This window comes from Solea solea, chromosome 3 (genome assembly GCF_958295425.1).
Source record: "Solea solea chromosome 3, fSolSol10.1, whole genome shotgun sequence".
In the NCBI taxonomy this organism is placed as follows: domain Eukaryota; kingdom Metazoa; phylum Chordata; class Actinopteri; order Pleuronectiformes; family Soleidae; genus Solea; species Solea solea.
The window spans coordinates 35,459,004-35,477,885 of record NC_081136.1 but is presented as its reverse complement, the minus strand read 5'-3'; the positions used below and the strand labels follow the sequence as shown (position 1 = coordinate 35,477,885).

Genomic DNA, 18,882 nt, shown 5'->3' with positions numbered 1-18,882 from the left:
TGATGGAGTGTTTGAGATTCTCTCTCTGAATGAATGTGTTGTGTGTGTGTGACTGAGATGCTTGGATTGAATAGTTTAGATGGTGTGAGAGTGTGATTATGTTCAGCAGTTCACATTAAAGTAGATCTGGTGTCTTGAAGGTCTTAGATGCTTGAGAAGTTATAATGCACTAACGTTTCCTTTTTAGGTCCGTCTACAAAGGGTGAGTCCATATTTTCTTATGTCTTCTCTGGGGGGCGGGGCTACCTTCTTGCCCTCCATGTGTGCTAGGGTTTGCAGAGTAGGGGAATAAACAAAAGAAAACTTGTGTGTTGTGTTTTTTGTGACGTGAAGGTACTTAGGTGTCGGCAACTGACTTCCTGGTCTGGCTGCTCACAGCTAACTACTGTTTACATGCAAAGGTAAGAACACGCCTCCACAGAGAGGCGTTTTCTTGCCCTTTAACCACTTTTTCTTTCCAACTGTTCCGCAGGCCGCGGGCCATCGCTCCTCCGGCCGCCGTGTCGATCTGTCCTGGCCCTCCTCGGGTCTTTCCTCACTTCTAAAAGGAAAAAAAAATCAACTCGAACTGTTTTTGTTAGCACTAAAATATAGTGATGTTGGAGGACCAGATCTTTAATATGAGATTTAAATGGATGTTGGAGTACAGTTAAAACTAGATGGTAGGAATAAAGTTAATGTTGTGCCTTGTACGCTCGGTCACAAGGTTTAGACTTCTTGGCCGCTGTGCCTTTTTTTTTTTCTCTTTTCCAACGTGGCCATTAATCCACCGTTAGCCCTAGAACGTTAAAGTGGATCCTGGTGATCTACAAACATAGTACCTGGCTTTAGATGGCAGATCTGCCACAGCCTTAGTATGGCCATTACGTCCTTTAATGCAAGTAGGCCATGATCGCTAACTGTGCCCGCGCCTTCGTGATCTACTTGTGTTCTTGGAGGTGTGGCCTTGCGCGTATAGTCATGTTACATAGACAAACATGGGTGCCTTCCGCATCCATGCACAGTAAGTCAACTAACCTGTACTTTCCTTCTAGCATCAGTCAAGAGGAGCACCGACATCCCTGCATGTCCACCTTAATTAGATTGCGTTCTAGTTACAATAAAATAATAATAAAATGGTAAGGGCAGGTTATATTTCTTGCTTGGCCGCCGTGCCATTACTATATCTATTCTATCTATATTACTGTACCTGCTCTGACCTCAGTCTTCATTCTTCATGGCCACTGTGTCATGACTCTACTTGGTCTTTATGCCAGTCTATCATCTCTGATCTGGGTTTCCTACTAAGTTTTCCTGTGTGTGTGTGTGTGTGTGTGATGACTGACTTGGACTGACGTTGATCAGCATGTGTCACTGTCTCTCTCTCGCTGTTCTGTCTGTGTCTCTCTCTCTCTCTCTCTCTCTCTCTCTCTCTCGCTGGTCTGTCTGTCTCTGTGTGTGTCTGTCCTGTGTCTCTGGTCTCTGTCTGTCTGGTCTCCGTCTGTCTGTCCTGTGTGTCTGGTCTCCGTCTGTCTGTCCTGTGTGTCTGGTCTCCGTCTGTCTGTCTTGTGTGTCTGGTCTCTGTCTGTCTGTCCTGTGTCTGGTCTCTGTCTGTCCTGTGTGTCTGGTCTCTGTCCGTCTTGTGTGTCTGGTCTCTCTCTGTCTGTCTGTCTAGTCTCTGTCTGTCTGTCCTGTGTCTGGTCTCTGTCCGTCTGTCTGTCTTTCTTGTGTGTCTGGTCTCCGTCTGTCTGTCCTGTGTGTCTGGTCTCCGTCTGTCTGTCCTGTGTGTCTGGTCTCCGTCTGTCTGTCTTGTGTGTCTGGTCTCCGTCTGTCTGTCCTGTGTGTCTGGTCTCCGTCTGTCTGTCCTATGTGTCTGGTCTCCGTCTGTCTTGTGTGTCTGGTCTCTGTCTGTCTGTCCTGTGTCTGGTCTCCGTCTGTCTGTCCTATGTGTCTGGTCTCCGTCTGTCTTGTGTGTCTGGTCTCTCTCTGTCTGTCTGTCTAGTCTCCGTCTGTCTGTCCTGTGTCTGGTCTCTGTCCGTCTGTCTGTCTGTCCTGTCTGTCTGGTCTCTGTCTGTCTGGTATCTGTCTGTCTGTCCTGTGTTAGATTTAGTCACTTTTTTAGTCTGAACTTAAATGATGATTTTACAGTTGATTAGTTTGAGGCGTCTGGTTTCTGCAGGAAGTTCCTGTACCTTATTTTGAAATGGCTTTAATTTAAAAGTTTAATTTTGGTCTTGAATCTCAGTTATCGTAGTTGTAACTTGGACTGTTGACGAACGTGGAAGCTGATGAATGGTGTAGTAAATGCATCAAAGTTTACTGTAGTTTGTCTAAAGTTCTTTTAAAGTGCTGTATTGATTATGATGAGCGAGACCAGGTCTTTATTCTCAACTGCTAAATGCTTTGATAAGATAACTGGTTCCTGATTTAATTATGAAGCTAAACCTTTGACTTATATGCAAGTGCAGTCACATTAGATTGTAGGTGTTATTCAGCCCATGGATAATGTTATGATATACTTTAAATCTGGCATTTGTTGGCACACTTTTGTTATCCATTTAAGTCTTAAACTTTACACACTGCCATCAGCCTTTGTAGTCGCTAAGTGAAATCGATATTCAATATTAATGCTGACTTGTCTCACTCTGCCAAGTTTATTTCCCTCTAAAGGAGTTGAACCTTTTTGTGTTCATAGTCTCTTTGCGCGTCATGTTGGGAGGCCTCCCAGCAGGGGATCTTTATCTTCCCCTGCAAAACTATGCGTTACTCGTCTTAGGGATGCAGGGCTATCATCTGCATAGTTTCTTTCAAAAACTAGATTGTAGGTTTGAGGATTAGAGCGCGTTTCTTTTCTTTAGGAGGACACAAACCTGGCAGAGAGACAACTCGGATTATTTAAGTGAAAGTTGCGCCAAATGTTGAAGACTGTTGTGAAGTACCCTCTTGTAGCAGGAGTGAGCAGCTGCAGCTTTTTCATTTATTTTTGGTTATTTGATTTGTTTCTTGGATTGACTTGGTGTCTGGAGCTTTGTGGTTAACAGTGATCATGTAAACGTGTAAACACAAGTGGTCTTTTGCCTCTTATTTGCGAAGCTGGCAGCTGGTTGAAATGGTAGGACTTTATGGTTTGCTCAAAGTGGGATTTTTGATCGAGCATAGGGTTATAACACCTCACCATACACTAGCTATGTCAGCAAGTGTCTGTAGTCTGTTATTACCCATGACTTTCTTTCCAATTTCACAATTGAGGCAGCTTGTAGAGTCTTTAGGAAGATGCTTAATCCCAATGTCTCGATTGGTTGCATGAGAAACTTCTATCTCTTAGATGTGTTGGCGAAGTTCCTCCTCTGATTTTTGTAGACTTGCCTTAAAGTTTCTCTCTGCTTTAACTCTTGTTGAGCTTTGCATTAAATGATTCCTCCAACTTGTCTCCATATCCATTGTTTTCTCCCTGCAGACTTCCACCACCTACTGCTGCTGTTGCCTCTGCTGAAGGTAGCCGTATCCTGATTCACTGCGTCTTCATGTGTTTGGGTAAGAAGTGTCATTGGACTATTAACAATGTAAACACCTTTAAATGCTTGATCTAATTTACCCAAATGCTTCATCAGTTTAGGACAGAAAATCCTTGAATTTGACATTGTTGGGGTCAGTAATCTGACCTCCAAATGTTTGGGAAACCATGCAAAAGATCGCAAGCTCTCTGCATGACCCAACAGCATCCATGTTTGAGTTATTTAATTGCTCAATTTTAAATCAGTCAAGATTTTATGAGCTGGGTCTTCTTCACACAACAGAGAACAAGGTAAATTGAGTCGACTCGTAACATGGTAAGGCATTTCGTCCTTCCCCTTCTTCTCTTTGTGTGAGGAAATCTGGCCACGGATCCTGACTGAGTGGCATACCATGACTGTGCCGTTTCCAAAATCAGACAAGGATCCATCTGATTTTGTGACTCAGCTTGTCATGATATGCTTTTATCTTCCTCTGAAACAAAGGATTGGAATGGACAGGTTTGTAGTGTAAATCACATCACATGTAGATGGTGAAGCATTTGTTTAAATTGGAGTCAAGCATTTTTAAGTGTCTGCTTTGTTAATATTCTGGTGCCACGTCCTGCTAAACACACGAGAAGCTCTGAATTGTGAAACTGCTGCCTCTTGCAGATGTTACAACAGCAATGGTTGTTGAAAGGCTGCAGGGAGAGAAAATGAGATCTGAGGACAGGAAAGTGGAATTGATTTCATGCTTAGCAAAATGAGGGTTTCAGCAGAGGACCTTTTTGTGGCGAGGCTACAGAATCAGAAGGAACGTTTGTCTGGGCAACTGTGAGATTTACAGTTTTTCATGCAGCCAACCAAGACATTGGGGTTAGCATCATCCCAAATGGCTGGTGAAGATTGTAACTGTCAGTGTAGGACAGGAAAGGCAGGTATAGGTTAGGGAGGGCATCCATCGGTGAGCTCTGACTGGACGTGAGGACCTGTCACACTTGACCAGGTGAGCTACCTGAAGATTTCTCATTTGTTTACTAATTTTTTTTTCTTGTGACTTGTCAAATTCTTCCTTGTTTTGAAGAGATGAACACTGCAGCACATTCCTGGATCAGAGGACTCCACGTTGGACACCACAACCCTGGAGAAGTCCCGTCCTGGATGGCTGCGTTGATGACCTAGCCCAAGATGAACCGACCCTTCTACGACGAGGACTTCGCCCAAGATGAACCGACCCTTCTACGACGAGGACTTCGCCCAAGATGAACCAACCTTTTCCACGGGATGTCTTCAGGTATGTTCTTCAGATGGTACTCAATGTTTAATCCTTATTTACTTAATACTAAAGTGTGCTGACTTATTTTATTTTATTTTTTTTGTTAGATGGTGGACCTTGCCAAACTGTACACATTCCTCAATGGCTGCTACGTCACTCTGCCCAACAGGACATGGTCACCGAGATTTTAAAAACATTTTTAAATGGACTGTAACCCCACTGACCCACAACCACACATGACAAAACACTGTACATGTGATGCATCGATGTTTGAGTTATTTAATTGCTCAATTTTTAAATCAGACAAGATTTTATGAGCTGGGTCTTCTTCACACAACAGAGAACAAGGTAAATTGAGTCGACTCGTAACATGGTAAGGCATTTAGTCCTTCCCCTTCTTCTCTGTGTGTGAGGAAATCTGGCCACGGATCCTGACTGAGTGGCATACCATGACTGTGCAGTTTCCAAAATCAGACAAGGATCCATCTGATTTTGTGACTCGGCTTGTCATGATATGCTTTTATCTTCCTCCGAAACAAAGGATTGGAATGGACAGGTTTTATAGTGTAAATCACATGTAGATGGTGATGGTGTACAGACACTGCTACTTTCAGCCTGTAACAAACTTGTATTTATTGCCTACTTTATATCAAGTAAAACTTTTGTTCTTAACTTTATGGTTGACTTGTATTTTTTCTGCGATGAGTGTTATTTTGACAAGTTAGTGCTTTGAACTTAAAGATGTGGAATTCTTTTAAAAAGAATTGCACTGATCTGTTACTGTAGACATGGCACCTTTTGACACTGCTCCAAGTGTTCGGTTGATCTTAACCAGAAAACTCAAACCCTAAATGGATTTGTACAAGGTTTTAAAGGGAATATAATAAATTGGACTCTAAAGCAGGGAATGCTACAGTGGATGGTGATGCTGCTACTTGCCCCCATCTCACAACTTCCTTACTTCTAGCCACTAACACTAAATATGCCACTGAACATGAGACCTTCTTTAAACTACAGATGTATTTTTACTATTTTATTTCATCTGGCTTTTCATTTTGTCTTTAAATTGACTTTACCATTTTACACTTAAAGGTTTTATTTTTCTACTATGGAAATCACTTTGTAGAGTTGTTTTGAAAAGTGCTATTAAAATAGTTATTTGAACAGTGTTGCAGTACCATGAACACCAGCAGCAATATGAGCAGCCACACATGCAATGCTAATATTTCTGACAGTCTCAGCCTCAAACACTGGTGACCCAAGATAGAGAGAGGGGCGAGGAGACGATTCTTCCAGTCTCAGCATCCAGTGCATCATGAATTCGATGTGATGATGATTTTGTGGAGAAGGGGGCAGATTATTCTTTTTTTCTCTAATCAATTCACCAGTCAATTATTGTTTTCAATTCCTTGGACCAGAAAATGTTGATCATTGTTTCTCAAACCTGGAAATTATGTTCTCAAATGTTTTGTTTTGTCCACAAAATGAATTGGTTTTAATGATTTGTGTTATATGGAACAAAGAAATTTAAAAACTAAGGAAGGTCCCTTGACTCTCATATCAAGTTTCGTGCAGATCGGACAATGTTAGACTTAACTTCCTGTTTCTGGCTTCTACTTCCTGTGGGGAGGTCATGTTTTACAGACATGTTCAGGACAGGTCTGGGGCCCTTTCTCAATACTCAAGTAAACAAGTATGTACTTGCTTACTTGGGAAGTATATACTTGAGAAGTACGCTGGGAGTATACACTTGCCAAGTACAGGAGTACACAAGTATGTGGCTGTTTCTCAATACTCAAGTAAGCAAGTATGTATGTATTGTTCTGCTGTTTGAATGGTGGCTGGCCCCAAGTGCTGCAGCCTCATTACCGCCACCTACACTGTTGATAAATGAACATATGAAATACTTTTAATAAATGCATACATGCTATTATTTTCACATTTAAAATATTTAACTTCATTTATTTCTATAAAAATATACAATACAAATAATACAATGTGGAAAATAGATATCACAACATTGTAGAGTAATATACATACACTACTCTATAAATGTGTACAAATATATACTACTCTACATATCTAATATTTACATATAGATATAATGACCATGCGACTTTAATATAAATCTAAAATTCAACAATAATATACAGACTTTTTTCATGTCAATTATGTGAAACGAATGATTTTTACAGACTCATGATCACAATGGACATTCACGATCAATTTTTTATTGTTATTGTTTGATAGTATCGGATCTCTGCACGGACACGTCAATCGATAACATATCACCAGCTTTAGTTTTCATTTTTATCGCATAAGAAATAAATCATGTTTTTTCGCAAACATAGAATTACCGTTTTTTTTTTTGTTTAATTTGTTTTGTATATTTTTGACTGGAGTGAATTATTTTGACTAAAATGTAGGGAAAAAAATGAATTGTGTTTTGTAAATTAATCACAAAAAATAAATAAAAATAAAGGTTAAATTAATGAATTTGGTTCTTGCTCCCACAATGCACCGCTCTGTTATTGTTTGGGTGTCCGTCCAACATGGCGGCCGCTGACTGCGTCTTCCACAGAACCCTGACCCGGGTCAGAACCGGGACGAACAACAACCAGGTATGATGACGTTTCCCCTCGGTGGTGTCGGTGGCACGCGCCATATGTCGGAATTCCAGCCTCCGCCAAACCCCGTTCAAAAATCAGCGTGTTTTTCACGTTAGCTAATGTGGTTCTGGTTGAACGTAAATCTGGTTAAAATTAACAATAACACGAAGCAGATTTTTTATAAAAAATATGAGTCATCGGGTTAATAAAATAAAAGCCGAATTATATGGAAGTTAGTTACAAACGTTCATTATTCGCCTCCGTGAGTTTACACAAGTCTGCGTTTGAACCGCGTGAAAACAGACGTTATATGACGAAATAAAAAGCTGTCCGGTCAACTTTAGATATGCCGAAATTGACACAAAGCCGTTTACATTTGTATCAATGCTTCTTTACTCATGTGGGTGTTTTATTTGACTCCTTTAAACTACAATAATGTTAAATTGCCCGTTTTTTGAATGAAGTTTGGTCTGAGCTGAACTCCAGCTACATGTATTTAATCAAACTGTTCAATAATGGAAGATGTGTGTGTGTATATATATATGCATGGGTTAGTATAGTCATTTTCTGTCTCTATTATTATTATTATTTTAAAGGTGCAGTGTGTAGAATTTCTTAATCCACAGAAATTGGCAGTAATTGTTTAAAAAACAATGGTCTCATGAATCAATTATCACTTGGAAATTAAGAACAATTATGTTTCAATCACTTTAGAATTATTCATTTTTATAATAGAAGAAGCAGGGTGCCGTCCGCCATGTTTGTACGGACGTCCAGAGGGGACAAATGACGGTTTTATGCTACATAGATGTTGCTGAACTCTTATTAATATTTGCCTCACATTTGTAACTGTGTCTTTGTCCTGGAGACGCCCTCGTCTTCTCCTGCCGTCTGCAGGGAGTCGCTGTATGTGGTGGACGTGCTGCGGTACACCAGAGACCAGGGCTCGTCCGTCTACTTCCCGCAGGCTGTCCTCAACGGTGAGACACTGAGACGAGACAGGACATGACTAAATGAGATGGACAACTTTGGACAATTTAAGACTGTAGCAGAACACTGTCTTTGATGTCTCCAGGTGACGACCTGTTTGATGTTATATTGACGGATGGAGACTGTCGGCTTCAGGTCACTCTGGATCCCGGTCTGAACCGCCTCGTGGAGCAGAATGTCCTGCGTCCTGGATCGACGCTACGCGACGCCACCTTTGTCCCCGCCATGTCCGCCCAGCTCCCAGCATTCACTGAGGCGTCAGGAGAGATGGAAAGGTGAGCGTGGACGAGCTAAACTACCAGAGCATCGTAAAAACAGACTCAGAGTTGACGTTTCTCCTTTTTTTCAGCTACAGACTGACGAGCGTGGAGGTCAGAGGTCAGAGTTCACGGGACGGTGAAGACGGATTAAGGAGGTTGGACCAAGACTCTCTGCCCTGGTTTGGATCGTCCAAACCTGCAGGTAAAATAATGTCGCGTTCACAAAGAACATTTCCGCGACATTGTTAGCTTCAGTTGCCTGAGTTCAAATGTTTCCGTAGGAATATGAGATAACTTTGCGTCCCGTAGCGTGGTTTAAAAGATTACTTGTAATCACCCGTGGTTAGCTAGCTATTATCGCAACTTTTTTTTTTTTACACATGGTTAGCGCTACAGCCGTGAGTTTCAGTAAAGGAAAATGTTTTTTGATAATTCTTTGATTGTGATTATTAGTTTATTGGTTGATCGATCTTGCAGGACCTCTGGTTCCTCTCAGAGCCACTAGGGGTGTGTTTCTCCCTCTGTGGAACAACGTGGACTACAGTGGTGATGTGTGGAGGGAAACGCCGTCCACTGACGAGGACGAGGTGGAGGTGGAGGTGGAGGAGGAGGAGGAGGGAGGTACAGAGATAGAGGTCGTTGTTGATGTTTGAAATTGAGAATATATTTAAAAATGTACAATTTTTGTCTCAATTACGTTTGAAAATGAGTGAGTTTTAATTTTAATGTGGAACTAAAATTGTGCTTCCTCAGCACTACGACCTGGTGTGACGGTGTCCGAACTGCGCGACGCATTCCTGTCGGGACATCGGAACGTTGTACGATCAGCTGCCCAGCGACGGCTGATCGTACGCATCATCAACAAGTCATGCTTGGTGTATTATGGGAAACCAGACCAATGGGGTATCTGTCCGTATAAGGTAAAAGATTGCGTATTTACCATGAAATTGAAGGGAAGTACGAGAACATCTTTCGATTGAATCGTTGTTAAAGGTGTCTTTTTGGTTCATTAACTATGATTCCGGAATTTTTACGTGATGCTTTATCAAGTAAATAATATTGAAATACAAATGTGTACTGACACCACACGTGAGGAACATTTTATTTTGTGTTTCATGTCTTAGAAAATGTAAGTAAAAGCGAACCCAGTGTTAAACCCTGTGGTACGCCAACATTACCGTTTGATAAAAAAGAGAGAGATTTGACAGTGATACTTAGAAACAGACTACATTTTGCTGAAAGGTGCACATTTTTTGAAAATTTGTTGGCTGCCATAGTGACACAATCACACGTGCAAAAATCGCTTTGCATCAAAGTCAGGTTTTATTTCGTTTTTCATATGTAAATAAACTCAAGAGGGGCCTAACACTGATCCCTGAGGAACTCCAAGCATTAATGACTTGATGATTAATGTTTGTCGTTGTCCAGGCGGTGTTTGAGGTTTGCGACCGCACAGGAAGTGTCTGCGCAGTGCTGTGGACCAGCGTGCCTCTGCGCTGGTATCGCTATCTGAAGCCCGGTGATGTCATTAGCCTGAGATGCTACCGAATCAAGCGGCACTACCAGATGGAGCTGGACGATATAGGTACTACCGCCGCCTTATCAGGACTTATCTTTGACTGGGGAAGCGTTAAATTGGAAATTTCCAAGTCTCTTCAATAGGAACTTCATCCAACTTGAAAAGTTGCGCCATTTATCTTGGAACTGGGAGTGATGTCAACCTGTTCCAGTTGTAGTCAGAATTTCCAAGTTCAAGTGGCATTCTGTACAATAGGAACTTGGTCCAACTTGTAAAATTGTGGTGTGTTCCATTTATCTTGGAACTGGGAGTGACGTGAACACAGTGAAAATGGCAGTGACGTCACTCCTAATCTAGGAAATTCCGACTTTTGAGATCCCCAAATCGTCTTCCCACAGAGATAGTCGTGTGAAGACAGACATGTCACTCTGTCCCCGTTTCTGTTGTCTCTGTCCAGAGATCAGCGTGAACAGTCGGAATCCTACTGCACACATAAATGTTCTCCCAGAATCCTCGGTCTCTCCGGAATATCTGCCACCTGAGCCGACCTACAACTTCCTCAACAGGTACACACAGACACACATTCTATCATTCTCCACACACACTGTCCTCATAAGGTTTACAGCTGTACTTGGTCCTCACAAAGACCATAATACCAGCTCACACACACTCACTCTTAATCTTGTGTCTCAGTGAGGACCTCGTGAACCGTCCTTGCGCCGCGCTGTGTGACGTCATCGGCCTGCTGACGTTCTCGGGGCGGCCAGAGCGGATGAGGGTGAAGGGTGAGAGTTGTCACGGTTACCGGCGTAGAAATGCACAAACAACCACTGAACTCCTTTAAATTGACGTGTTTTTGCCGGTAGGCGGTCGAGGGGAGGAGCTTCTGGAGTATCGCTGGCTGCGATTGGAGGACGGGGCCAGCGATCGTCCAATCATGGTGAAGCTGTTCTGCACGTCTCAACCTGAGACACACAGCAGGCTCCACCCACGTGAGACACACGCGTTGACTTAAAGCTGCAGTGCGTGATTTTTGTTGTTGTTATTTTTCTGTCTCTGTTTGTTCTTCGTAAACAGAGACACACGTGATCTTATTTGTTTGTTAAATAAAACTATCAGACCTGACTGAGGGAGCGCTTGTGTGCATACAGCAGCAGAGCAGGGGCAGGCGGAGACGAGAAGCAGTAAAATTCATGTGTGAAATCAACGTTGTGTCTATTTATTTGACAGTAATTTTAATTTGACAGTAATTTGAATGTAAAAAAAGTTACATACTGCAGCTTTAAGACCTGAAACATTTTCTCCCAAAAACGGACAGATTTTTAAACATCAATGTCATTTTTCTCTCTCTCTCAGTGTCTGTTGTCGTGTGTACGAGGCTGAAGTCGATCAAATCTGCAGATGAAACCCGCGGCTTCTTCTTCCTGACAAACACGACGTACACACAGGTTTACTGCACAGGTAAAAAACTGTTTAAAAACTGTTTTGCGACCGCTCACCTTAACTACGTTCACAGAAGAAGTCACGAGAGGTTTGTACGACTTCCTCTGTGGTGTTCGTTCTGCCCAGCCCACACTGTCTTCTTTGTTTGCGAACAATCCGCAACTGTACGATAAAAACATCTATTGCTCGCTTGCTATATATATATATATATATATATATATATATATATATATATATATGTGTGTGTATATATATATATATATATATATATATATATATATATATATATATATATATATAGCTAAAGCATATATAGACAATGAGTGGTTGTTACTTTGTTTGTTGGCGACAGAAGTTTAATAAAATGGCGTCCTCTCTCCTGATTGGTGGACGGATCAGGACGAGGCGACCACTCGCGGATGACTTATCGTAAACTTGGTCCGGTGCGACTTTTCCTTCAGTGGCTCAGGAGCCAGGATGACGGACAGGTGCTGAGCCGGGCTCTGATTGGAGGCTCCTTCGTGTTCCCGCCCCCTCCCGTTTCCTTGGAAACGTACATGAAAGAGCGGCGAGGTCAGCTAATCATTGTCACGTCTGTTACTAAATGTTGTTTTTACAACTGACTTTTTATTTTGGAATATTCACAGTGAAGTGTTTGTGTGTGTGTGTCTGTGTGTGTGTGTGTCCAGGTGAGCCAGGTTTCCTCCGAGGGGCGGAGCTTCAGAGGCAGTTGGAGGAGCTCATGTACCGCGAGAGAAGCACTTTCTGTATCCAGGCAACGGTAACCATGGTTGCGTATAGCTGCAGAGGACAGGTGAACAACTACTTCCTGTTTGACCCACAACAGTAAAACCAGAAGAAGAAGAAAAGGAGGAGGAGGAGTAGAATGGGCGGAGACTCACCTGTCCTCTTCCTCCGTCTTGTTACAGGAGGATCGTTGTTTGTTCTGGACGGCACAAGCTTCGTCCCGCTGTCCCTCCTCTTCGTCGTCGTCCTCCTCCCCTCGTGTCTCTAACCCATCTCCGTCCCTCCCTCCTCTTCCCTCCACCCCTCGTTCCTTCAGACCTCCTCTCTCCTCCGCCTCCTCCTCGCCTTTATCTCCGACCTCTTTGTGCTCAGCTGTCAGTCAGCTGACTCCGCCTCCTCTGGACCACAGAGCAGGGTGAGACATTAAAGGGTCAGTTCAGGGTTGTATGAGATACAGAGACAATTGATTTTAGCCACTTAACAAACGACTCACTTTATAAAATCTACGTCACTTTAACTCTACGATGTCTTAGTTTAGACATCGTAGAGTTGTCTAGTTGAGTCAAGTGTGTTTGTTCCGGCAGGAGGAGGAAGAGGAAGCAGCAGCTGCTGCGGCCTGAGACTCCACGAAAGAGGTGAGAAATATTAATGAAAACATTTTTCTTACCAAATATTAGGCAGGAAATGTGGAAACTTCCCTCACCACACCTATTTCAGAGCAAAGAAAGTAGGAAATCTGCAGTTTTATGAACTTTTGACCAACAAATCTTTACTGTCACTTTAAGCAGAGATTGTTTTCAAGGTTTTAATGCAAAAAATGATGATGAAAAATGATCAATTTCTCTCTCTTCTTTTTTCAGACACCCTCTGGTCACATTACAGGAGGAAGAAAACAACCCGACAGGTGTTTACATGCTTATTTCAAATGATTTACTTGTGTGTTCATCACTTCATTGTCCAACAATTAATTTGGCTTTTTTTCTGATTGAATGAAATCAATTTTACTTAAATGCATCTCCCTCTGATCTCTGTTTGTTAATCCACTTTTTTTCTGAATTGTATTTATGCCTCTTTATTTTTTATTTATCACATAAATTGTTCTGAAATGTTTCTTTGAACTGTTTTAAAAATAATAATAATAATTGATGTTCTTAGTTTGTTTTATTTTTTAGCTGTTTCCTTTTTTCCTGTTTTCCATTTTCTAAATTTTAATTTAAAAGTTTTTCCAAATCTGTCTTTATTTTGGCTTTTATTGACATAATTTTGAAAAAGATTAAAAAGTCAAAATAAAAGTGTAGAAATATAAATAAAAATAAAGTACTTTTTACTTTACAAACCGTATTTTCACGTACTAAAACAAACATATATAACAATAACTTTATATTTTCTAAGTCATTTAAGAAAAATAAAGGAGGTCCTCACCACAAGGCAAAAAGTCAAAAATGTTCAGCGTCCTCACAAGTGAGCAGAAATAGCGCGGTCCCCACAAGTCACCGACAAACAATATAGTCCTCAAAAGTGAAAACCTGCGTGTGTGTGTGTGTGTGTGTAATTAGTACTAATAATCAATAACTTGTGTGTTTGTCAGAGATTCTGTTTGAAGCCTCGATGGAGTTCCTGGAAAACACCGTCAGTGATGACAGCGAGGACGACGACGGTGGTGTGTCCTTTGTCACCGCCTCCCTCCCTCTCGCCTTCACGCCCATTGCCATGGAGACGCTGCCGATGCGTTATGACCACGCCCACAGGGAGGAGCAGGCTGCCGCTGTGGCGATGGGAGGGTGGGTGGAGCCTGGGAGGTTTGACGCCGCCTTTGAGGACTACTACACACTGAGACTCAGAGGTACACACACATGTTCAGGTATTGGTGACATACGGAGACCATGTGTTTTGTATAATAATTTGACGACTGTTTCCTCTCAGCTCTGTCCGACGGCGTGACGGTCGATGCCATCTTCCTCCCTCATTCCTCCTCCTTTCCTCCCCTCCTTCCTCACACCAACACCTGGACCTCCATCTTATCACACGGAGCCTTCTCTTCACACCAACCTCCACCCTCACCAGGTGGGTTGACTAACTAACTAGCTAACTAACAATTAACCTTAACCATAACTTCAGTTCACACATTAGTCTGCTACTTAACCAGTTCCTTAGGAAATGAGGTTTTGTCTCCATGAGGACGACTGGTCTTGACGAGGTCAGTGCCAGAAAAGGCTGTGGCCCCCTAGTGGGGCCATGAAGGTCCTACATGTGTGCTATGAAATGTTAGAATTGATTTACATTTTCAGTTTTTGCCTTACATTTTAAATAATATATTTTATTATAAAATTTGTTTTTTAAAATTGTTACAATTATATAGGTTACAGGTGCCAAACTCAAGGTCTGTGCACCGAATTTGGCCCTTGAGATATTATGTTATGTCTTTTTGACACACTTTTCAAGTTACCTCGTCCGTTAAAGGAATAAACAAAGAGTCGTTTAGTGTTGTGTTTTTTGAGGGGCTTTTATCTTAATATGTCTCGTAAAAATTATTGTAGAGGAAAATCATTAACGTCACCAATTATTTTCAATAATGTTCTTTTGTCATTTTAAGAAAAAGGTTGCTTTGCAAATTCTTACATTAATGTTGGATGGATTTATTCGGACAATTTATTTATAATTTCATTAGGACTCCACTAGAGCTGAAACACTTGTTCGATTAATCGATTACTAAATTAATCTTCAACTATTATGATCATTGATGAATCGGTTTGAAGCCTTTTCCTTGATTAAAATAAGATTTCTGAATTTCTTTGCTCCATAAAACAAAGAAATCATTAAAAAGAATCATTTTGTGGACAAAAACAAGACGTTCTCAAACAACATTTCCAGGGTTGACAATCACTGATCAATGTTTTTAACGTTTTCTGACATTTTATGGACCAAAGGATCGATATGAAAATAATCGTTAGTTGCAGCTCTGGACTCTACACTTCCAAAGTTAATAATAAGTGAATTTAACGTGTCATCTGTAAGTTGTAACGTCACAAAACAAAGTCAATTTGACAAAATCTTTCATAAAAAATCACGTGGATATTTGAAAAAAACATTTCAACAGCAAAATTCTCTTTTTTTGAAGTTTATGAATGGCTGAAAAGAATTGATGATGATGATGATGACTTGTCCTCTGTCCGTCCCTCAGCCGACCTCATCAACATGGCCGCCCAGCTGACCAATCAGAGGCTGGTATGTGTGCTGGAGGCGTGTCATCTGGGCGGAGGAAACGTGGAGCTGATCCTGAGTCGAGCGTTTCACCTGCTCCACTAAAACACACGCGTACAGATGCATGATGGGAGCTGTAGTTTTATTTGAAAAATAATCATTTCTGAAGTTTCGATACATTTTTTCACGCATGATGCACTTTCCTATGTTTATTTATTTATTTATTTTTCCAGACATGACACTTTACATTACATCACTTTTTTTATTATTTAGTGTATACATTAATGTATATATGTAGTATACAGGCGATGTTCTTTGTTGTACTAAGACGACAGTATTTCGTATTTTAACTTATTTTAAATATCGTTGCACAAGTGGAAACGTTGTATTTGTTTTTTACATCGCTAAAAGCTACAAAATTACTGAAAAAAAATATATGTAACAAAGGTGTTATCATTTTTGTACGTTTAAAAACTTCACGATGTGGAGTTTGATATTATATTAACAAAATAAGTTTTGATAAAGCATAGTTCCTGTTTTTTTTAAAGTGACTGCATAAGGTGCTGACACAGGGGGGCGCTCATGAGTCAGTACATCATACAACCACGCGGAAAAAACCCAGACAAAAAGTGTTTGAGACGGCTAAGAAAAGTGTGACTTTTCCAGAAAATGTAAATATCATAAAACTTTAACATTTACTGTGACGGTGGCCCTAGTTTCATATTTGCTGGGAGAGGACATTTAGTTTGACATAACTTTTGCTTCTTTGTCAATGTTTTTATTTTATTTTCTTGCTTGTTGCTGCTACTTTAGTTTTAATGAAGGTTAACTTTTCTGAAGCACTTTTGTTTTTTTCAAAAGTTTGTGAAAAATAAAAAAAAAATACTACTGGAGAGAAAAAAGTGTTTGGAAACGTTATTGTGCATTTAAACCAAATGTGTATCTATATATGTATATATATATATATATGTATATATGTATACATATATATATACATATATATGTATACATATATACATGTATATATATATATATATATGTATATATATATACACATATATATGAAAGACAGAACAGAAATAATCCATGGCTCTGATTTGTTGGGGTCAACATCTTTAATGGCAGCTACATGACAGTCAACAGTGGATGTGAGTGGGCGGAGCCTGGACAGCGGCTGCTTTAGCTGCGTTTGCTGTGCATCTGACAGATGAAGCGTAACCTGGTGGTGCAGTGGAGGTCGTTGAGGAGTCCGTCAGAGTGAAGGTGAGCACAGTCCTCGTCTCCAGGGCCGAGGTTGTGGTGGATCCAGCTGTCGGGCTGATTGGGTTTCCACCGCCTGCAGATCACAGCGTTTAAGGCAGGAGATTTATAATCTAATCTTACTTTTTATATTTCTGTGTGGGGTTTGTCCTACTTTACAGTAGATTTATTTATATATATATATATATATATATATATTAGATTCAATATCAATATATCTGCTGTATATAATATTTATTTATTTATTTATTTTATTTATCACGACATATTTTTTCAGTTTATACTGTTTTAGAATACAATTCTATTACTATATAATAATAACTCACCTGCGATTCATGATGTACGGCGTCTGGTTGACCCACTCCCACTCCCCCTTCTCGTCATTCAGACCCACCCAAAAGAAAGTCCCCCTACTACGAGTGGTCACAAAGTCCTGGACCAGAGGGACACAAACAGAGGGACGCTGGAATGCCACTTTAAAGGGATAATTCAGGTAATTGTGAGTAGTTACGACAACTAGTGCAATACTCTCGTCAGGGGAAGAGGCTCGTTTAGTTGTATACCTGTCACATTTAAACCTCACTTTTCTATAAATTATGTCAAAGTCACCTGCCATGTTGGACAGTTATACGATAGAGGGACAGACAGAGGGACGGACGGACGGTCAGTCTCACCCACTCCTTGTCCGTGGTCAGAATGACCAGGTGAGCTTCCTTGGCGTTGCACCAGTCTCGGGCAGCGTGCCAGTTCAAAGATGTCTTACTGAACAGGTAACAAGTCTTCTCAAAGGTGTCCCACTCCAGAGGACAACAGCCGTCCACATCCGAACCTGACAGACAGTTGGAGACACGTTTACTCTCAGATGTCGCGAGGACAGTTTTGCTGTTTTAGAGTTTTAACGTACTGTTTTTCATGAAGCGTTCAAAGCTACATTTGAGCTTCTCCACCGTCTTACTGAGCATGTCCAGAGTCGAGAGCTGTCTCAGCGCTTCTGATACTGGACAAAGACAAGATAGGACATGTCAAACCGCGTCTCTGTGAGACAGGCACGATCGTTGATCAGTGTGCGATACCTGAGCTCAGCTCGTCTTTGTTGTTCTCCACGGCAAACCTCAGCCGGTTGACGTCTTTAGACGCGTCTGGGACAAAAAAAGGAGGTCAGGACAGCGATGAGAGAGGACTACTACACACTGAGACTCAGAGGTCAACGATGACATCACGTCCACTGAGGACGGGGACAGACGCGCTTACCTTTACTGAGTTGCTCCGCGTTGTTCAGAGACCCCGTCAGGTTAGAGACACTTTTCTCCAAAGACCATAGTCGATTTGACGTCCTGGAGTCTGAAGACACACGTGAGGACATGTGGACGTGATTTCATTTAAAAAAAAAAATAAAAATCTTATAATTGTTTTAAAACGTCTTTACATAACGTGATACATGATATTTGACACTTTCAACAGATTTGTAGATAATTAAAGTAATGACTGTATATAACGACGATAACTGTATATGTAGATGATCAATGACTATATAGAAAGACAATAACTATATGCAGACGATTTATGACTGTAAATAAAGACAAGAATAAAGTTAAGGATTGTAGCCTTTATGCTAGCTAGACTGTGTGTGTGTGTGTGTACTCACTGCTAGCTCCCAGTGCTATAATCAGAACCAGGATGACTGTAGCCACCAGAGTCGGATACAACCAGCGTCTGTACCTGGAGACACCTGAGAAGGAGACAGTTCGAGGCTCTGACAGACGGACACACAGGTAGAGGGACAGGAAGACGGATATATATTTATATATAGAGAGAGAGGGACAGACAGATGGACACACGTCAGTAAACGTACACACAGTTTCCTTGGTAAATTGCGGTTCAGATCAGGTACCACTGTTCCAGAACGTGCTGGTTTCCTCTTCAGCGTTGTCGTGGTATTCAGTCGTCATGGTGATAGTCCTTCACCTGGTGCGCCTTTTTTGCTGTCTTCTTCTATTTTTCGTCTTTCTTTGGCGATGAAGTCTGACAAAACAGTCAGACTGTCCCCAAACACCAGCCGAGGGTCAATGGCCTCACAGTGTACTTTGAACGGTGGAAAACAGTG

General features: G+C 41.3%; 2 protein-coding genes across 2 annotated transcripts; one reads left to right on the top strand and one right to left on the bottom strand.

Annotated features, from left to right (window-relative positions):
- The first annotated feature begins 7,264 nt into the window (after positions 1–7,264).
- si:ch73-71d17.2 (RPA-related protein RADX) lies at positions 7,265–16,406 on the top strand. The gene is given in 20 exon segments (XM_058624580.1): positions 7,265–7,291; positions 7,293–7,370; positions 8,227–8,338; positions 8,434–8,623; positions 8,698–8,810; positions 9,086–9,229; positions 9,362–9,528; positions 10,037–10,193; positions 10,585–10,693; positions 10,821–10,912; positions 10,994–11,119; positions 11,484–11,588; positions 11,970–12,143; positions 12,260–12,384; positions 12,500–12,732; positions 12,902–12,952; positions 13,178–13,221; positions 13,906–14,160; positions 14,241–14,381; positions 15,499–16,406. Coding segments are annotated over 20 exon segments (2,568 nt in total). The 3' UTR covers positions 15,624–16,406.
- A 199-nt stretch (positions 16,407–16,605) lies between these two features.
- asgr1a (asialoglycoprotein receptor 1a) lies at positions 16,606–18,839 on the bottom strand. Its single transcript, XM_058624654.1, is given in 9 exon segments — positions 16,606–16,741; positions 16,743–16,854; positions 17,105–17,211; positions 17,453–17,607; positions 17,683–17,775; positions 17,852–17,917; positions 18,030–18,119; positions 18,424–18,531; positions 18,670–18,839. Coding segments are annotated over 9 exon segments (876 nt in total). The 5' UTR covers positions 18,728–18,839; the 3' UTR covers positions 16,606–16,654.
- Positions 18,840–18,882: the final 43 nt, after the last annotated feature.